General features: G+C 41.4%; 1 protein-coding gene across 1 annotated transcript in view; it reads left to right on the top strand.

The window, feature by feature from the left end:
* Positions 1 to 5,703, top strand: part of RPTOR (regulatory associated protein of MTOR complex 1) — a 437,560-nt gene extending 431,857 nt beyond the window's left edge. Inside the window, exons 33-35 of the mRNA XM_081318296.1 lie at positions 1,619 to 1,735; positions 2,395 to 2,524; positions 3,603 to 5,703. Coding sequence (XP_081174422.1) covers positions 1,619 to 1,735; positions 2,395 to 2,524; positions 3,603 to 3,671 — 316 coding nt within the window. The 3' untranslated portion in view covers positions 3,672 to 5,703. The remainder of the gene's footprint in view (positions 1 to 1,618; positions 1,736 to 2,394; positions 2,525 to 3,602) is intronic.
* The last annotated feature ends 16,000 nt before the right edge of the window (positions 5,704 to 21,703 follow it).

The following is a 21,703-nucleotide window of genomic DNA, read 5'->3' as shown; positions in this document are numbered from 1 at the left end:
TCATTCATTCTAAAAAAAGTCAGAGAGATGTCTTAGGTTACTGCTGCCCGTCTGTGATGTGCTTTTAAATTAGATTACTGCACTTAATCAGAATCTCTCCCCACAAGACTTCACAATTTGCCAAGACAAAGTTGCTTATGCCAAAAAATGATTGGGAAGAAGTTTACTGTAAGTCTTGTCTCATGATGTGCTTCTCTGACATTTTTGGGCTAAAATGAATGCTCTGGCCTGAGATAAGACAGGTGTTCCTAAACCTGGCAATACTGCACTCTTTACCATAAAACAGGGGTCTTCAAACCTGGCAATTTTAAGACTTGTGGCTGGCTGAGAAACTCTGGGAGTTGAACTCTGGGAGTTGAAGTCCACAAGTCTTAAAGTTGCCAAGTTGCCATAAAAGAACCTGAACAGCCTAACTCCTGAATGAAATCAATCAATGTTGATAAATAGTAAATAAAACTAGTATGATGGGGAAATGGTTCCATCACATGATTTAGATCCATGTCGGTTGCCATCTCTCAGAACTCACTCATCTTTGTTCCCGAGATGAGATAAATAGAAAAACCAGATAGAGTTTTTGTGATGGCTACACAAAGAGTCTGTGGGAATGGTCTTGGGAGAACAGGAGGAAAAGCCACAGACTAGACAGTTGTCATGCAAAAGGTATCTCAATCCATTGAAACAAAGAGGGCTTGGCTTGCAAGATTGATGTTAGTCCCATGAGAAACATATAGTTCTCAAGTTACAACTTTAATGAAGCATGCCCATTATAGTAGTAAATCGTAACAGTCATAAAATGGCTTTTTTTGCAATGGTCATTAAGCAAACTCCACAGTCGTAACTACAAACACCGTGATTGTAAGTGCAAATACCACTGTTGTTAAATGAACCCATTGTTTCCTATGGTGCTGTCTTGCCAAAAAAACAGAAGTAACTACATGTTTTCAGCAAAACCATCATAAAACACAGTCAAATGACCATGAGATGCTGCAAACAGCCATCAATGCACCTAGAGTGCAGACAGGTGACCACGGGCTGACCATCGGAACTTTGAATCCGAGTCATAAGTCCCCTTTTCAGGTTAGGTCATATGTCAAGGACTATCTGTAGTCCAGATAAGAAGCACAACCAGGATTATTAGCTCTATCCTTATTGTAAGGCTACATTAACAAATCTTGGCAAATCTGAAAGTATCTTTTCCCTTCTTCATTTTTACTCTCCAGATAACTAGGGTGGGTCCCTTCTGAGACACTTTCCACACCTCTTTTGTTTTTGTGGACTGAAATACCTTTGGCATGGTAGTTGTCTAGGCTGAGAGTCTTCCTTCTGTGTTAGAGAAATAAAAAATGAAATGACCCATACCGTATGCATTGTTTCATTATATTCAAATGAGTTGAATCAAATATGTTCATGCTGATTTCTGTACTACCTAGAACTTTGTGGATACTTCCTGAAAAAGAGGCTCACGAGGATTAACAAGGAAAAGGACAAATGTTGATAAACTAAGCCGTTAACTCTGCACTTGCTTAATTTGACGCTAATTAGAAGTTTCTGAGATACACAAAGTCTCTTTTCCATGTTGGGACAAATTATTATTAATAGTCACTTTATCTGTCTGCAGTGTAAATGGAGATGTCCGATTCTTTGATCCAAGAATGCCAGAATCAGTAAAGGTCCTCCAGATAGTCAAAGGATTAACAGCTTTGGACATTCACCCTCAAGCCAACTTATTTGCATGGTAAGATCTAACGGTTTTCAGCCAAGCAGCTTTTTGTGTCTCCAGAAATCAAAGGAAAGAATTACCTTATTCTTAAAGACACTTCAGTTTATTTTTCTTAATTAAGCATATCATATCTGAATTGCGAACATCTGGACAAGCCATAGATGGCAGCTTTTTATGAGTTTTATGTACCTCTTTGTTACCATCTAATATAATCATCTCCTTTTTGCAGCTCATAATACATTTTTATTTTTGATATAAATAATGTATCTTATTTCATTTGTTTTGTGAAGCTGTGTTTTATCTCTTAAAATTTTCCTTAAACTCAGCACCTTCGCTTTTGTTTGTTATGGTTCAACTCTTTGAAGAAGCATTTTCTTTATTGAGATTAGTCAACAGCTTATATCAAATTTCATCCGTTGGCTACCTGAGGTATCAAATCAAACCATCCCAAAGTTGCATGTTCTATTCCTATACCCATGACTTCAGTTGGGCGTCTCCATCTTTTGCTACAAGATTGTTTTTGGACAAAGTTATGTTGAAAATTCAAAGAGGTTTTTTTTAAAAAAAAAACACTTGGGTGGTATGAGATGTCTTGGAATCCATGGTAGATTAACAGAGTAGAAAAAGTCTGCTCAGCTATTGGAAGATTAATAGTGTTCTGTTTTACTTTGCAGCGGTTCTATGAATCAGTTCACTGCTATCTACAATGGGCATGGTGAGCTGATCAACAATATCAAGTATTATGATGGATTTATGGGCCAGAGAGTAGGCGCCATCAGCTGCCTAGCTTTTCACCCACACTGGGTCAGTCTCCTTTCTCACTTCTCTTCTAGAATTGAATATGTTTTTAAAAGGGGTTTTAAAAGGAGAATTGGTAAAGATAACCAGAGGGCATAGCATTAGTTATAATTTTATCATTTATAAATAGCATTGCAATTACTATTTTAATTTTGAGTTTCTATCCTAGGAAAACTTCGTTCCAAATATACATATACCTATACTAACGGTTCATTTCATCAAATGCCATTTCCATTATTAGATCAGGATTCTCAAATTCTTTCAAGGTTTGATTAAATGGAAAAACTCACTCGTTTAACATGTGAGTTTAACATTTATGAGCAACTTTTGTGCATTTTTTTAAAATGAAAGTAAAATCCAGTCCACAATTATGAGGCCCCCTGAACTTGTCAGTGTTCCTGATCTTTCAGTCCACCTGGTGCATGTTTTGTTTAGTGACATGGATGAAGCTTGAGCACACATCCACAAGAGGCTTTCTATGAATTAGATGAGCTCACGGCTACCTGGTGTACATGTCTGTTTTCAACATGCCACCTTTCCCCCAACTCTGGAGAGGTTCCTAGCAATTTTCTGGACCTCAGTTCAGAAAAGCAGATAAAGTAGATGTTTCCCTGCTTTCTGAATCGCCCCGGGTTGAACTGTAGGCATGAGATTTGCCCTCCATTCACCCCGAGACACAGAAGGAGGGATTGCCTTGGCAGGAGTACCAGATAAACCTGATGAAACAAACTGCCTTTGATCCTACAGTCAATCCCTTCCCCTTTATAGGCGGAGGAAGGTTCGTGCTAAGCACAAATTTTGGCTGCCAACTAAGGGCAATCAGAATTAACACGTCTCTGCTTCTACCTAATGCTGGGAAAGATGGAGGGCAAGAGAAGAAGGGGACGACAGAGAATGAGGTGGCTGGATGGAGTCGCTAAAGCAGTTGGAGTGAGCTTAAATGGACTCCAGAAGATGGTAGAAGACAGGAAGGCCTGGAGGAATGTCATCCATGGGGGTCGCGATGGGTCGGACACGACTTCGCAGCTAGCAACAACAACAACTTCTACCTGTGTATATAATATACTTTTTTTTGTATCCACAGCCTCATCTGGCAGTCGGGAGCAATGACTACTACATCTCTGTCTACTCGGTAGAGAAACGAATCAGATAACAGCGTGTGACTGCTTTGTCAGGGCTGGACATCTTCTGGCAGGCAAAACCATGCCTCACTTACGATGTACATAGTGAAAATATGACTTGAATGTTAGTGTTGGCTGCTGCTGCTGCTGCTGCTGTGCAACCCCGTAACTTGGAACATTTTTTTTTCTTCCTGACTTGGCTACTAATGATTCAGTATCAGAGCGGAGGGAGAGAAGCGTGGTCTTCTTCATAGCCAGAACTTCCAGGAACTATTGGAAAAGGAGAACTTAAATTTTCAGTGAGTTCCAGTGCCGCCACCGCCGCCGCCACCACTACTAATGACTGCTTCTCTGGCTGTTTAAACTTCTTCTCAGAAGAGAGAGATGGGGTTTTCCTCTAAATCAGGAATGAATTCTGAACATACCTACCGTTCCACATGTTCTTCCTAGAAAGTCTGTGGCTGCTACCTGTTTTGTGCCAAGTGCTGCCCTGGCAGTTGCATGCTAGCAGGTTGCCCTATTTGGATAGTCCATGCATATCTTTCCACTCTGTGTGCCGCTGGCCATCTCTGTCATTCACCGTCCTGCCAGAAACAAGAAAAAAAATTAATGAGAATCTTAAGGGGGAAAGAGAGAGAGAGAGAGAGAGAATGTTAATGCTGCAGATAATAAGAGTTGGCTGCCACTGTGGAAGGGAAAACAGGAAACTACCCCAGTTTCTGTGGTGTTCGTTGGAAAAACAGGTGTACATCTGAGTAGCTACATGAAAAAGCATTACAGGGCAAGAGACCTTCCCCTCTCCATCCTTAAGCAGTGACCCTCTGCTGCTTTTACTCATGGTAGAACCCCTTAAGCACAAGAAATGGCCTGCTACCTCTGCATAGACAATAAAGATTTCACTTATTGTACCACTGCCTTAAATCCGCCCTCCCTCCCCAATTCTGTTTTTACGGAAGTGCTATTGATCAGCTTAGTAATGGATGCAGGTCCTTGCAGCAGGCCTAAGGCCAGTGCCCACGCAGAAGTCCTTTCTCTGCTTCAGACACTTGCACAGTGGCAAGCTTTGTACATGCCCGGGACTTTTATATTTGCAAGGGCACGTGATCACTGCAAAGAACAGTTGATTTCCCATACTACAGATACCATGAACTGGCCAAACCTAAGAGAAATAATCTCACATAGGAAACTGCCTCAGTAGCTTAAGAATCAGAAGGCCTTCCTTGAATGGTGTGAATTGTGCCTGAATTGTGTTAATTCTTCTGGTATTGGCTCCAAGGGCAGATGTCCACAAAGCTGTGGAGAAGCATGAAAGAGAAGTCTTGCAACCATGAAGAGCAGGAACCCATCCTCTTCATCTTTTCTATGATGGAACTGAGCATTATCCTGCTTGCAAAATCCACCTCCTACCTTCTCATTATGAAGCCTGCTTTCTGCATAGTTTGCTAGCTAAGAGCCATTGCCCAAGCTGCAAAATTAGTGATAGAAATAAATAAGTGGTGATTTTATACACCAGTTTGCTGATTCGAGAGTCCGCTCTGCTGGAACATTTAATCTTTGTCTCCTCCCCCCCTCCCCCCCATTGCCATGCCTGTCCCTCCCCAAGTGGCATTTAACTCAGGGAAGGTTAAATAGTTGATTGTGCTCCTAAGCATCAAGCCAGAGTCTGGGATCCATTTATAACTGACTTAACCTACCACAATTAAATGAGAATAAGATTATTCTTTTTTGGGTAACCCTATATCCGATGTGTTTATTTCAAGAACAAGATTCCTCGTGCTTCCTCTCAGCTTGCATAGCCAGAACTAAGGCTATGGTAGTCTTTCTTTCAAATGCCATCTTTTTTTTTTCCTTTGAAACGGAGAGCTGTGCTTTTTTTTTTTTCATTCAAAGATCTGAGATGGTGATCCAATCATGAAGTTTAACCAAAACTCCAGAAAGCCTCCAGCTTACAGAGTTCACTTCTCTATTTATTTTCAGGAAAATGAAAAAGGAATAATAAACCACCAGACGATTGTAATGTAAGAGTAAAACAATTAATGAAATAAATGTTAATAAAATGTAAATGCCAGAAGAAGCCCTGGTCGTTAGGCTTCCCTGTTGTTTTGATGCCCTGAAAAAAACCTGGGGGGGGAGGGAGGGAGGGGAGGAGATTGTAGCTCTCCTTTCTTGGGCAGAAGAGAAGGTAAGTCCTCTCTGCTGCCTTAACATTTCTACCATTTCTGCTCTTGGATTTTCAAAACGGGTGGGCAGAAAATGGTGTCTATGTGTGCGAATGAATATATGTGTATCAGCCTGGGAAAATTGCCTGGCTCCTGATTGCCTGTGATCTACAGCCCACTATAGAGAAGAAACAGCAAACAAGAAAGAAATGAGTACAGGTGAACCCAATAACTCCCAATCTCTGCCTGCCTTGACATGTCTGGCGCTTGCAACAATATTTCAACCTTTCAGGTGTGGTAAAATCTAAAATTAGGTTTTGGGGAAAGTGTGATATTGAGGAGAAATAGACTACCATTTTAGTTTTTGTTACTTCTGGGAATGACACAATAGAGTTTCTTAGCTTTTCCGTAGTTTTTTTTTAAAAAGTATAAACATTGCCCCAAATCAAAGCATGTGAATTTGAAAAAACAAAATCAGTAACCTAGGTGAATCTCAGATGAGAGTGCTACCAACTAGGTATGCTTCTCGGTCTTGTACACAGCCCTCAAGATGACAGAAGTTTTCCTCTCTTCCCCCCCCCCACATTTTTTTTAGTAAAGTATTGCATTTAGTAATGCATTGGCTCTAAATATGACTTGCATTCTGCCCTCTCCACCTTTACGAGAAGAAGCTGCGGGTGCGATCAAACCTCTGATCACATTTTGTGATGAATATAAACTAGTATTTTATCTGCAATGCTAATTAAAAGTTTAATGCAGGTAGTCTTGTGTCACATTCCAAAAGGTGGAGAGATTGTAGTTCAAGCACTATTTTCTGTATCATGCTTTATTGTGTAAAGAAGCCAAAGCTCTACTTTTTCTAACATATAAAGGACAACACAGGACATTCCTGTTCTCATTTTCATATAGAAATTAAGAGGTTTACGACCTTTCACCTCTGGAGATGTGTGGGATTGTAATTCGAATTATCTGCAGCCAGCAAATTGTGTTGAGAGACAGCTTTTGTAGTCCAACAAAAAGACACTGGGTGAATAATTAACAGAAGCTGGAGCCAGGAGCTGTTTGGCTATAAGCTAGTCCTAGATAGGCCTTTACACGCTGTTTTTAAATGCCTCTCCCTTTCTTTAGTACAGTAAGAGTAATACTGACCAGTATTAATATGATTGATATAAAGGCATCAAAGTGCTTTGAAATCTCTAAAACCAACATACAAATTAGGGCACATTTTTCTCTTCCTCGAGATGGGGTGCACTGTTATCTCTCTCATTTTATAATAATAAAGTTGGAAGGGACCTTGGAGGTCATGTAATCCAACCCTTTGCTCAGGTATGAAACCTTATATACCATTATCTTTGTAACAACTATGTTACACCAATGTAACAGATAATGGCTGGCCCCAAATCACTCAGAAACATTGACTAAGTGGGCTTTTGCTTGCAACTGACTAGTAGCTTTCTAAAATACTGTTTCACTAGGCTGGGCAAAGCATGTTGTGCTTGGATCATTCTGTGTTCAGAACAGCCAGATCTGTGCAAGGACTGAGGCGTGCACGGTCGGCCTGAATGTGCAGAATGCGTGCATTTGGAACACCTTGGAAAAGTGAGGAAAAGACAAAGCCACCTGTGAAGAAAGAAGCTGGTGGAAAAATTGGGGAAGAGAGGCAGCAGCATAAGCCAATCGGATACAGTGGGGTAGGCAACCTTGGCTCTTTTATGACTCGTGGACTTCAACTCCCAGCTGGCTCAGGAATTCTGGGAGTTGAAGTCCAGGAGTCATAAAAGAGCCAAGGTTGCCTACCCCTGGGATACACTATGGTTGAATTCAACTCTAGCCATAGTCAAGGCAAGAAAGATACTGCCAAGATTGGTGAGCAGACACACAGAAGTCAGGTGGAAGAGAGCGGCCCAAGTAACACCAACCTTCCTGTACTTGCCCCACAAGACCCTCCAGGATCTGTTTTGGTTGAAACCTGCAACAACTGAGCTGTTTCAGAATTCAATTAACTGAACTCTTATGACCTGCATAGCATAATTCAGTTTAGGGTCCAAATCAAAATGTGCATTTTCCATCCACAAACACATTTTTTTTCTTTTATGCATACTTTCACTCAGGCAATAGGAAAAAGGAATGTAACTGTGAATGTGAAACCCGTAATAGGAATCCAATCGGTACGTAGGAATCTAGTCTGAAATGGAAAATAACAGATTGATCATGAAGGGGATTTTAGCTTTTTAAAAATACATAACAGGTAGTCGTCGACTTACGAACACAACTGAGCCCAAACTTTCTGATGCTAGGCATCAGTGAATTTTGGCCAATGTTATGACCTTTCTTGCCACAGTTCTTACTGCAGTTGTTAATACAGTAACACAGTTGTTAAGTGAATCTGGCTTCCCCATTGACTTTGCTTGTCAGAAGGTTGCAAAGGATGTTCACATGACCCTGGGATACTGCAATATATGAATCAGTTGCCAAGCATCTGAATTTTGATCATATGGCCACGGGCATGATGCAATGGTTGTAAGTGTGAAAAATGGTCATACGTTACTTTCTTCAGCACTGTTGTAACTTGAAACAATCACTAAATGAACATTATAAGTTGGGGACTGTCTATATGGCATTCTTTGCCTATCAAAAGAAACAATTCTTACAAATTTAAGTTGCAGCCTCAGTTCAGTGGTGTTGATATATAAAACATTTCCTGATCAGAATGACCACAGCCTCTGGATTGTGAGGAAAAGGCCATACAACAAATGCAAAGTATGTGTGCTGCTTAATTTGATTTTAAATCAATCCTGGCCTGGCAAATTGCTTGCAAAGAGTGTTATGAATGGAAGTGCGGCAGGATAAAAAGTCGCCCATGCAAATATCCTCAATGAAATGCCACTACAATAAAGAACAAAAGACTAATGTGTTTGTCAAGCTTGTCTGAAGCTTTTTAAAATTAATTGACATGCTGCTTAGCTATGTCTTACTGGAAGTAGTTACCATGGGAACTATAAATGAGCTCAGTCAGTGGTATATGTTTTAATCAACTGTGATGACTACACTAAATTACAGATAATTTTAAACAAGAAGCACGCCTATCAGTTACACCGATTATATGTTCGGAGGCTTCTAGTCAGTAACTTGTGGCTGTTGTTCTGGATGGGTAGCAATTATATTTCAGCAAGTTCTGTGAGGAAGCATTCCTAGAGTGACTACAGGTACTCCAATTACCTGTTTGTCCTTTCTGTTAAAGTGAGGGACACCCAGTCTCCCTAGTTTTGTGGGTGTACCCCAATCCCAACTCATACTTGAAGGTCAGTCCTTCTCAGCTTTCCCAATATTTGTTTATTTCACCTCAATGCTATTAACGCAGGGATAAGCCTATATTGCCGACTTTCCATTTAAATCCCACAGGGGTATAGCAAAGCTAGCCACAAGTTATTTAAAACGGAAAATATACCTTTCAGTCAAACCTGCTTCCTTTTGACTTAAAAGACACAGGGGTTATGCTTTCATTACCATAATAAACATGAAATTGCTACTTTTGCAATATGCACCAACTCTTACAGGACACAGCTTGTACACACAGTCCTCAATTTACAACCATTTATTTAGTGACCATTTGAAATTACAATGTCAATTTTTTAAAAGTGACGTATGACCAGTTTTTGCACTTATGACCATTGCAGGACCCCATGGTCATGTGATCAGAATTCAGGAACTTGGCAACTGGCATGTATTTATGATGGCTGCGTGGTCCCAGAGTCATGTGATCCCCAATTGCAACCTTCCCAACCAGCTTCCAACAAGCAACTCAATGGGGGAAGCCAGATTCATTTAACAACTGAATGATTCACTTAACTGCAGTGATTCGTTTAACATCTGTGGCAAAAAAGGTTGCTCTTCATACTTTTAACAATTATGGAGGACTCGCTAGAATAGCTTTTGTTTGTAAGGGTTATAGTTATCAGTATTTACCATATTAAAAATTAAAATGGATACATTCACTGCCACTGCCACTTCTCACAATTGTTTGATGGTATTTTAATATTGTATTATATTTGAAGATAAGCTGTCAAATAATTTTGATTTTGTGGATATCTGAGAGGATGTTGGAGGACACGCAAAGGCCCTTGGACCACACTCTGAGAAACATCGGCCTTGGTCAACTTTAGTTCTACCTGGGAACATACTTCAATTATATCAAGCCAAAGGATGTATTCATATGGATGTGTTTCAAGGTGAGCTTAAAATACATTTGGTATGTATTTTGGTACATCTGAAATCTTACCATTTGGTGGGTTATAGTATATGAGTTATCTAACAGTCAGCTTCCTTAGTGATCACCAAATCTCTCTGAAGCCAATTTCTACACATACAAGTGGAATATAATATAGTCTTTTCTGTTTCCTTGTCAGGTAGCCTATTAATATATTTTTAGTATATCAGCTAGATTCATTTTTCTTTTTGGCTTCACTAGCAGGGCTAATGAGCAGCAGAGGCTACTTCTGTTCTCACAGCTTTCAGTATCTCTTCCCAAAAATCTAGTGAGTTTCAACATGAGAGGTTGACACAATGACATCTGGAGCAGATCGGTGCCAGGTTCTCTAAATCAATTGGCATGGCAAGTCCCAGCATTCTGAGCAGCACTGGATGGAAAATTTTGAAAGCTGCAGTTCAAGACTCATAGAAAACACAAGCACACTCTCTCTCTCTCTCTCTCTCTCTCTCTCTCTCTCTCTCTCTCTCTCTCTCTCTCTCTCTCTCTCTCTCTCTCTCTCTCTCTCTCTCTCTCTCTCTCTCTCTCTCTATCTCTCTGAATGTTCACATAAGAACTACTGTATATTGGGTCACACCAGAAGTCCATCTTGTTCACAAGTTGCCAGCCAAAAGTTTTTAAAATATACATAAAATAGTTCACAGCAGACGAGAGCTTTTCACCCCATCTCAGTCTCTGAGGTTTACAGAGATTCTGCCTCTAAATCTGCAATTCATTCAAAATCTCTTAAGCATTACTGTATATAAAACAATATGGAGGACCTTCCTCCTCTTCCTTAGGGAAGTCTGAAATTTTAAAAAAAGCAAGTCTCCAGAAACCTGTTACTTATTATAGTTTGCACAATATTCTCTACTTCAGTGGCCCCCAACCTTTCCAGCTTTGCAGACCAGTGGCGGGGGGGGGGGAATGTTTCCGTATGAGTAGCAGACAAGTTTGTGCAAGTGGAGCCATGTGCACACATGTGAGGTGATCTCACGATGGATCGTTAAAGGTGCTTCCAAGTAAAGGCATCACGCAGAGATGCAATCATATTAGCTTTATTCAATGATAGATCAAAGAGAAAGAAATACTTGGCATGAAAGCATTCATGCCTGCATGTGAGAGAGAAACAAAATAAGAGCAAGCTAGCATTACATAAGTAAAACAGAAGAACTAGAGGCTAGGAGTAGAAGTAGAACTAGAAGGAGAAGTGGAACTAGAACAAAGAGCAGCCCCTCGTGCAGAGGTATTTATTGGGGGTCTTGGTCCCTCCCTGACCATAAAACTCTCTCGCCAATGGGGCTGTCGGGTCTGAGACCCCTGGCTCATCAGTGGAAGCAAAGAAGCCTCTTTGCCTCCATCTGATGACCCTTTTGGGGAACTGCCAATGGCTGGCACTAAACATCTAACAATTCCCCTTCTTGCCAGCCAATGACAGGGACCAGTGAATGTATGTGAGGGGCGAGCAGGTGTCATTGACATGCATAAAAACACAAGTGGCCCCCAACCTTTCCAGCTTTGCAGACCAGTGGCGGGGGGGGGGAATGTTTCCGTATGAGTAGCAGACAAGTTTGTGCAAGTGGAGCCATGTGCACACATGCATTTGCCCACCGCTTCTGTGGCCCAGTTCTCTAATGGGTTGCAGCCATCTGATCTACTTTTAATTCTGCTGCATTGTGACTCAACAGAAATGCATCTGTGTTTCCTTTGTTCTCGATGTCTGTATATGATCACATCAATTAAGTCTGTTGGAAACCAGACTCCTATGGCACGTCAGAACAAACTATTACTACCAGTATTAAATATAGTATAACCCTAAGACAGAAAGCTGTAGATTAGTTCTGAGCTACAGGAAACCAAGATGTTTATGACTTAGCAGACCTCATCTATAATCCACGGCAGCCATTTTTTTTGCACAGTTTGACCAATAGGAAAATTAAACTGCTTCTACCTAATTTATCTTACGTGCACATCCTGTTTTGCACGATTGTTTCTTGTCTTGTGTAATTTATGTAATACTGGACTATTGTATATCTTTACGAAGTAGTTCAGTCCAGAGAACTGCAACATCCAGCCTTTCATTTTAAAAGATGCTTAGCGAAATATGTCTCTGAACAAATTAAAGAGGGAAGAAATGTGTTTGTGGGTGTATAAACATGTATATGAATTATTTTTAGAAATAATCTCATGTTGTCCCCCTAAAAATTCTGAGAACTCTGAAGCGTGTTGAAAAGTCTGTTTAAGAACCCAAACTCCTTTCACAAAGAGAGTTGCCAAGACTGATGGGGAGAGAAAGTTTATAAAAACCATTTTTAGTTAAAGATGTAAATACATATTGAATATCTAATTGGATGAACATGATAAATAGAAGAAAACACAGAAAAACTTGTAGTATCTCAATTTTTTAAAGGTAACTTTCTACAGTAGATAAAACACAGCATGTAATCAGGAAGTTCTTTTTTATTGATAGTTCATTAAGAATATGTTGGGGCACTCTCTCTAGAAATATTTTCCAAAGAGGGCAACAGAAATCTTTAAGAAGCTACTATACTGTGTACTCACTTGTGTGATCTCTGAAATTAAAAGGTAATTTCAATTGTTAATAACAGGGAGCTAGACTAGGGAGAAGAAGGTCCTTAAGAGGCCTAGATTCCTGAGCTATGAAGAGATTTAAAGGTTACTAGACAAACCATGATTCATTGGGTGATCCTTTCAGAGATATTTCCATACATAAACAGACAAACAGAATGACCAAACCAGATTGCTCTTGTCAAGGTATACCTAAAGACAAATAATGGATGGTCCTCTCTCATGAATCTAAAATCCAAGTATCAATGCAACAAATTTAGTGTATCTGCCTGTCAATTACTATGTGAGATCTTCTCTATTCAATGCAAAAACAGCCTTATCCCTCCCCCTCATGGCATACTTGATGATGTATCTGAGGGGTTTAATAGATGAGCATATTTCTACACTGAGATGACAACTGAATGTCTTCAATAGTTGTGCATGATAAGGTACCACCCATTGAGAAGTTATAGTTCGACTTCATGATCTTGCTTGATGTCCTTCAAATCCTCCCATTTCTGCAGACCTCCTGTAGATAGCATATGAATCATTACCAAACTTTGTATGCTGACTGAATGGCTTAGGCCACCTCTTACTGCATATACCCTTTTCCCAACATGCTGAGTTTCTGCTATGAATCATATGCTTTGATACATAATTCTGCAGTTCGGGATCTTTGTTTGGCTCTGGTATTTCAGTTTTCACAAATATACCACAATCTTATCACTCCACAGCAAACAGTGCAAATGAGGCAGACCCCGCTTTTGGTATCCCACACTTAGTACCTAAGCATACATCTATGAAAGAGATCATGTGTTCCAGTAAGGCATTTGGGGAACAACTTTCTCTTCAAGTTCAATATTCTTGCAATTAAATCTGGCCAATCATTTGGGTGTTGATTTTAAAAAAAGATGCTGTCACATTTCTGGCCAGTTCACATGTAAGCGTTGTTATGTATGGGGATAAATAAAATACAAGCAGCGGCTCGCTGTTACCATCAGGTGGTGCTGTACCATGACAGGATTGGTTGATAAGCGCCCGGCGGGAAAACCACATAAAGGGATTGGCTACCTGTGTACCTAGCCAGGTATATAAGGGGGTACAGGTAGCCCCTATTGTCCAGTTCAGTACTTCCACCAATAAAGAGCTGTTATGCTGAACCCTTTGTCCATCATATTGCCATGCGGTCAAGAACCCACTACACAATAGTGGCGACAAAGGTGGGATCCTGTTTCTCCTGAGGAGCCGAAGTCACTAAGGATCGGAGGAAAGAAGCATCTTTCCCCGAACCATCTACGGCCGGCGAGTGAGCGCTTGCGGTCAGAAAAACGGAGAAACAGGACACACCATGGCGAAATTCGGACAGGTTCCGCCGTTTGACACCCGCCGCCCTGAGAGATGGGCGTCTCACCTCAACCAGGTAGAAGCGTTCCTGCGGGCTAACCACATCACCGATGATGTTTAAAAAGCTGCAGCTCTGACCTGTTTGAGTGGCCCAGCGATCCACAATCTGGCAGTTAACCTGTGCGCGCCAACGGCGATCAAGACCGTGTCATACAAGGACATCGTAGAGAAGCTGAACAACCATTTTAAGCCACGAATAGCTGAAGTGGCTTGGCGAGGTCAGTTCGACCAGTGGTGCCAACGGCCAGGTGAGTCGGCTTCCGAATTTATCGCAGCTCTGCGGGAAGCCGCTCGTCTGTGTAATTTTAGCAACCTAGAAGAAAGGTTGCGAGATCGCATGGTGTGTGGGCTTTGGGACAAACGACTGCAGCAGCGACTATACGCCCGGCCAATTATCACACTCCAAGATGCTCAGGATGAGATCTTGGCCAGCGAAGCCGCCAGTGGGACAGTCAACGTGACCCATCAAGTCCGACCCAGCAGCCCAGGTGGTTCCATTCATTTCGGAGAGGCTGCGAACGGCGGAAGCGGGGACACATTGGAGGAGGCGGAGATTGATGCATTACAACAAAAGCAAGGGAGACATCAAATGCGGCACAACAACAACGGAAGACAGCGGAAGCCCACAATGGCCAACAAATGCACCAAATGTACCAACTGCACCTACAGAGAAACCGCCCCAAAGTGTGCTGGTTGCGGAGGGAATCATCCGAGAGCGAACTGCAAATTCCAAACCGCAAAGTGTCGGTCCTGCGGCAAGACGGGACACATCGCAGCCATCTGCTGGAATCGCACACGAGACAGTCTGTATGAACTCCAATCAATGGACGTGTGGCCTAAAGGTACTGAGTCCCCTCAGCCCACCTATACCAAATTTTGTGAGAAGAGGGGAACCATGTCTCACACTGGAGGTCCGTTTGCAAGGTGTAACTTGCAAGATGGAACTTGACTCTGGGTCCGCAGTCTCCATAATTTCTTATGAGACATTTAAAGCAGTTTGCGGCTGGAACAAACGGTGGGCTCAATTGAAACCCACCAGCATTCAGTTATCCAATTTCCAGCATGCCCCTATTAAGGTTAAGGGGGAGGCCACCATGTTAGTGGGGTTCAAGGACTTCTAGGGTCCCTTGGACGTCCTGGTAGCCGAGGGCCAGAGGACCAGTTTAGTGGGCCTGAATTGGTTTAGGGCTCTGGGAATAGGGATCTCAGGGATCCATAACACCCAGTCCAAAAGCCTCGAATCGGTCTGCAAAACATTTGCAGACATATTCGACGACAAGCTCGGCAAATACACAGGGCCCCCCATAAAATTTAAGTTAAACCCTAATATCCTTCCCATGAGAATTAAGGCCCGAAAAGTTCCCTTCGCTCTCAAGCACAAGATTGAGAGCGAATTGGACCAATTAGTAGAGCAAGGGGTGTTAGAAGCAGTAGAAGGGGGAGAGTGGGAGACTCCAATAGTCACCCCACTTAAAGCGAATGGGGAGGTTAGAATTTGTGTGGATTATAAGGCTACAGTTAACCGGGCCCTGAACCCCCACGCTTACCCGGTCCTGACGGTAAGACATGTCCTCTCCTCACTCCAGGGCGGTGCCATCTTTGCTAAGCTCAATCTGGCGCAAGCGTATCAGCAACTCCCTGTTACCAGGGAGACGGCTGACACTCAGACAATTGTTACACACAGAGGGGCTTTCAGAGTTAACTGTTTGCAGTTCGGTGTCTCTGTAGCTCCTGGAATCTTTCAGGAGGTGATAGAGAGGACTCTGACCCTTACTTTGATGATGTCCTTATCGCTGGAGATTCTGAAGAGGTCCTGGCTGACAGGCTGCAGGCTGTTTTAAGCAGATCCCGCTCTGCAGGATTAAAACTAAAAAAGGACAAATGCAGCATTGGAGTGGCATCCACTGAATTCCTGGGGTTCAGAATTGATGCCAAGGGAATTCACCCCACTGATTCCAAGGTAAGAGCAATTAAGATGGCTCCAACCCCTAAAATCAAAGCTGAATTGCAAGCTTTCCTGGGGTTACTAAATTTTTATCATGCTTTCTTGCCCCACAAAGCAGCAATTGCTGAGCCTTTACACAGGCTCTTAGACAAAAAAACTCCTTGGAATTGGACCAAGGTCCACAAGCATAGTTTCTAGAATTTAAAAGACCTATTGTCCTGTAACTCAACTGTCACACATTTTATAGAAAACAAACCCATATGCATCGCTTGTGATGCATCCCCCTATGGGGTGGGTGCTGTCCTAAGTCACGTAGAGGACAGTGGGGAGCAGAGACCCATTGCTTATTACTCCCGAACACTGTCAAGGGCAGAGAGGAACTACGCCCAAATAGATAAGGAAGCCCTGGCAATAGTGACGGGAGTCAAAAAATTTCATGACTACTTATATGGCAGGGAATTCACTATTTTCATGGACCATAAGCCTCTGTTGGGGTTGTTCATGACTGACAGACAAACCCCACAGATCCTATCACCCAGGATGCTGAGGTGGTCCATATTCCTATCAGCATACACGTGTAAACTGGTGCACAAACCAGGAAAGGACATGGGCCATGCGGATGGATTAAGCAGGTTACCATTAGCCACTGCTGAACCGGATCTGGTACCTGCTGAGCAGATAATGGCCATCCAGGATCTACCAGAATGCCCACTCCACGCTAAGTACATTGCTGCTGGTACCAAAGCTGACAAGGTCATGAGCAGGGTACAGGCATGGGTAGCCTCAGGGTGGCAAGAAAAGAGTCCAGGCCCGGAATTTCAGGCATTTTTCACGAGGAGACATGAGCTGTCTTCTCATAAGGGATGCCTATTGTGGGGTAGCAGGGTCATCATTCCTGAGAAACTCAGGGATAGGGTCTTACAGTCACTACATGAGGGACACCCTGACATAGTCAGGATGAAGGTGTTAGCCTGGAGTTACTTGTGGTGGCTGGGCCTTGATAAGGCTATAGAGGAACAAGTCACGGGATGTTACACGTGCCAAAGGTCAAGGCAAGAACAGCCACACGCACCGGTACACAAGTGGAAGGAGATGCACAAACCGTGGTCTAGAGTCCACATTGACTATGCTGGCCCTTTTCAGGGTCAAATATTCCTAGTAGTAGTTGACAGCTACTCCAAATGGCTTGAGGTAGTACCAGTTACTAGCATGACCACAGCCAAGATGGTCCAGGTGCTCAGGGGACTCTTTGCTACGCATGGCCTGCCTGATGTGATAGTCTCGGATAATGGCCCACAATTCACATCTGCTGATTTCCAGGGTTCCACGAGGGCCAACTTGATTAGACTGGCACCAAAGGTTGGCCCAATTCCTTCTTGCACAACACACTACACCGTGTACGACCACTGACAAGAGCCCTGCAGAGCTGCGTTGGGGCAGACAGCTCATCACCAAGTTGGACAAACTCCACCCTGACAGAGTGGCCGCAGAGACGGAACAACCCATCCTCACCAGACAGCTATACACTGGCAACCCAGTTTGGCTCAGAAACTATGGGCCGGGTCATGTGTGGGTTCAGGGGGTGGTGATTGACAGAACGGGGCCATTGTCCTACATTGTAGAGGTGGAGGCGGGCCGTCAGGTCAGGCGACACATTGACCAAATCAGGAAACGGGTTCCTGAAAAGCCACAGGTTGACGGGCCTACCCTTACAATGGGTCCTGGGATGGAGAAGGACCTCATGGACACTGAACTAATACCAGGAAGTTTTGGCAGGACTGAACAACAACTGGAACATCAAGCCTTGGCTCACCAGGACAATGCGGTCGAAGGGGCACAGAGCCAGGCCACAACTCATGACGAGGCTGCCCAGGTCGGTGAGCAAACCCTGAGAAGGTCATCCAGGGTTCATAGGCCACCTACCTATTTGGAGGACTATGTAAGGACGTAAAGAAGGTCGCAACATGTCTATTCAGTACCAGGAAGCATGTGTTATAAAAATAAAATTTGTTTATTTTTTTTATTTTTTTTATTGAAAAGTTTTTCAATACATTTTATCTTTAACAATCCCTCCCCCCCTCCTCCCACCCAACCCTTCCTCGCCCTCCCTAACCCTCCCCCCTCCCCTTCCCCCCTCCCCCCTCCCCGACTTCCCAGAGCTAAATACAAGGTATAAAAGTAAAAACAATCATAAACAACCATATGTTAACAACAATAAACTATTACGTCTATCACACTCTAGCTCATATAAAATGACTACAAGCAATACTAATATCACATCAAAACTTATACAAATGCTAAATGAAACTTTTTAGTCCCATATTTATTCTGGATGTAATCAATCCACTTTTTCCACTCCATAATATAACGTTGTTGCGAATGGTCTTTCAGATAAGCCGAAATCTTTGCCATTTCCGCCAGGTCAGAAACTTTTAGAGTCCATTCTTCTATAGTCGGCAGTTCCTCCTTCTTCCAATATTGACCTACTAAAAGTCTTGCTGCCGTAATTAAGTTCAACATCAACTTAGTGTCCACAACAGTAGTATCCGTGATTATGCCCAATAAAAACAATTGCGGACAGAACTTTATCCTTTGCTTAAATATCTTCTGCATATTCCACCAGATTTTAATCCAAAAAGCTTTAACCTTTTTACAAGTCCACCATATATGAAAATACGTTGCATCTTCGCCACCACATCTCCAACATTTAGGTTGATAGTTCGGATACATACTTGCAAGCTTTTTAAGATCTAAGTGCCACCTATAAAACATTTTGTAAAAGTTCTCTCTTAAATTTTGAGCTTGCGTAAATTTTACGTTCCTCACCCAGATCTTTTCCCAAGTGTCCATTGTAATAACTTCTTGAATATTCTGAGCCCACTTTATCATACAATCTTTAACAAGTTCTGTTTCTGAGTCAATTTCTATCAATGCAAGATATATCCGTTTGATATATGCTGGACCCTGATTTCTAATTTGCTTTACCAAATTTTCATCAGTCATTGAAAAGCCAATTTTCTGATCTTCTTTCCACCTGGCCCGTAATTGACCATATTGAAACCAGGTTTGAACAATCTTCTCTTCTCGTAAAAAATTGTACAGCTTCAAACACCATACGTTCCTCTCCAAACTTAAGATTTCCTTATATGTAGTCACATCATGTTTAAACCCAACATTTATATTTTCTATTGCGTGTTTCGGTATTGCCCATAAAGGTATCTTGTAGTTTAGCTTATGTCTGTACTTTTTCCAAACTCTCAGCAATGCTTGTCTTAAAATATGCACCTTAAACACATTATCTACCTTCTTATCATACAATAAATATGCATGCCAGCCAAATAACAAGTCGTGGCCTTCAAGATTTAATAATCTCCCTTGTGTTAAATTAATCCAATCACTTATCGCTGACAATGCAGCAGCTTCATAATATAATTTAAAATTGGGCATTTTAAGACCACCTCTTTCATGCGTGTCCTGCATAATCTTAAATTTAACTCGTGGCCTTTCCCCTGCCCATACAAATTTATTGATACCCTTTTGCCATTCCTCCAAATTTGAGTCTTTTTTAAGAATAGGTATCATTTGAAATAAAAATAAAAATTTAGGCAAAACATTCATTTTCACTGCTGCAATTCTTCCCAGTAAAGACAATTGTAGTTTTTTCCAGCTGTCCAATTCTTTTTGAATTTTTCCCCATAATTTTTCATAATTATTTTTATATAACTTTGCATTTGAGGGTGACAAGTATACCCCCAAATATTTAACCCTTTTAACAATCTCAAATCCAGTTAACCCTTTTAAAAGGGCCTTTTGCGATACTGTCATATTTTTGGCCAATATTTTAGTTTTTTGTACATTAACCTTAAATCCAGAAACCTTCCCATATTGCATTATTATCTCCATCAGGTCCACAACAGAATTTTTTGGCTGAGTCACCGTAACAACCAGATCGTCTGCAAACGCCCACAGTCTATAATCCTGATCTCTAATTTGAATTCCCTTAATTTTTTCTGAATTCCGTATTTTTATCAATAGTATCTCCAATGTTAAAACAAATAATAAAGCCTTGTCTTGTGCCCTTTTCGATATTACATACTTCAGTCAAACTATTATTTACTATTATTCGGGCTGTTTGTTTTTGATATAATGCCCTAATTGGTTGTACGAATTTATCCCCAAAATTCATTTTATCTAATACTTTCATCAAAAATTGCCAATCCAGTTGATCAAAGGCTTTTTCAGCGTCTAAAAAAATCAGCGCCGCAGGGATCTGGTTGTTCCTTTCCAAAAACTCCAAAAAGTCTACTATATGCCTCACATTATTTTTCATTTGTCTGCCACAAATGAACCCAGTTTGGTCCCCATGAATTATCTGTTGCAAAACCCTCATCAATCTGCTCGCTAAAACCTTAGCAAATATCTTGTAGTCCGTGTTCAAAAGTGATATTGGTCTGTAATTTCTTACTTGAGTGACATCCTGATCTTCCTTCGGAATCAGAGAAATAAAAGCAGTTCTCCAAGACGGAGGCACCCTTCGTCCCCTTTAAATTGTCTGAAACAATTCTCTTAATGGCTTTATCATCTCCAATTGTAGGTTTTTGTAATACGCTGCAGTCAGTCCATCCGTGCCTGGCGCTTTATCCACCTTCAATTGTTTAATTGCTAAAAGAATTTCTTCTTCTGTTATCAATTGATTAATCTCTTCCTTTTGTTCTTGTGTAAGAACCGGGATGTTGGCATTCCTCAAATATACTTCAATATCTGCTTCGTTGATCTTATCTTTAGCATATAATTTAGAATAAAAGTCCACAAAAGCTTCCTTAATAAGATCCTGTTGATACACTACCTTTCCCTTGTGTTCTATTTTATCTATATTAGAAGCCCTTTGCTTCTTCCTTAACATGTAAGCTAACCATCTGCCTGGTTTATTGGCATTGCAAAAAGTATTATGCCTAGCAAACCGTAAGTTAGTTGCCACCTGATCAGCCATCAACTTGTCAAACTGTCCTCTTAACAAATTAATAACCTCTTTAATCTTCACATCCAATGGATTCAAAATTAGGGCCTTTTCTTTTTCCCTAATTTCATTCTCTAATTCTTTCCTCCTAGATTCCAAGTTACGTCTGTATTTGTTGTTCATATATATTAACACCCCTCTCATATAAGCTTTGCTAGCATCCCAAACCATGTCCATAGAGGTACCCTTATTCATGTTAGTTTCAAAGAAGTCCTTCATCTGTTTTTTACATTCTTCCACGTTTCCCTGGTTTCTAAACAGGTTCTCATTTAGACGCCAAGAGCGCCTATCTCTATTATCCTTGTCAATCTCTAACCAGACTGGACTGTGATCAGACATAGTTCTTGGACAAATCTTTATCTTCTTAATCCTAGAAAAAAAATCATTAGTCATTAATATAAAGTCAATCCTAGAAAAAGATTGATGTCTATCAGAAAAAAAAGTATAATCCTTTTCTTGTAAATGTCTTTCTCTCCAAATGTCTCGCAACTCCAAATCATCCTTCATCTCAAAAAAAGATTTAGGCAATCTAGCATGGCTTGGAGTACGCCTAGAGGAACTACACTTGTCCAATTGTACATCCAAGACACCATTCCAATCTCCCATAAAAATAAAAGATTTATAATCCAACTGTGTGATCTTACTGTGTAGTGAACTATAAAAATCAGCTTGTTGTTGATTAGGAGCATACAGTCCAACCAAAAGCGTTTTTTTGCCTTCTAACA

The sequence above is a fragment of the Vipera berus genome (genome assembly GCF_964194415.1).
Source record: "Vipera berus genome assembly, chromosome: 2".
NCBI lineage: Eukaryota > Metazoa > Chordata > Lepidosauria > Squamata > Viperidae > Vipera > Vipera berus.
Note: the sequence above shows the minus strand (reverse complement) of the source record. Positions and strands in the feature narration are given on the sequence as shown.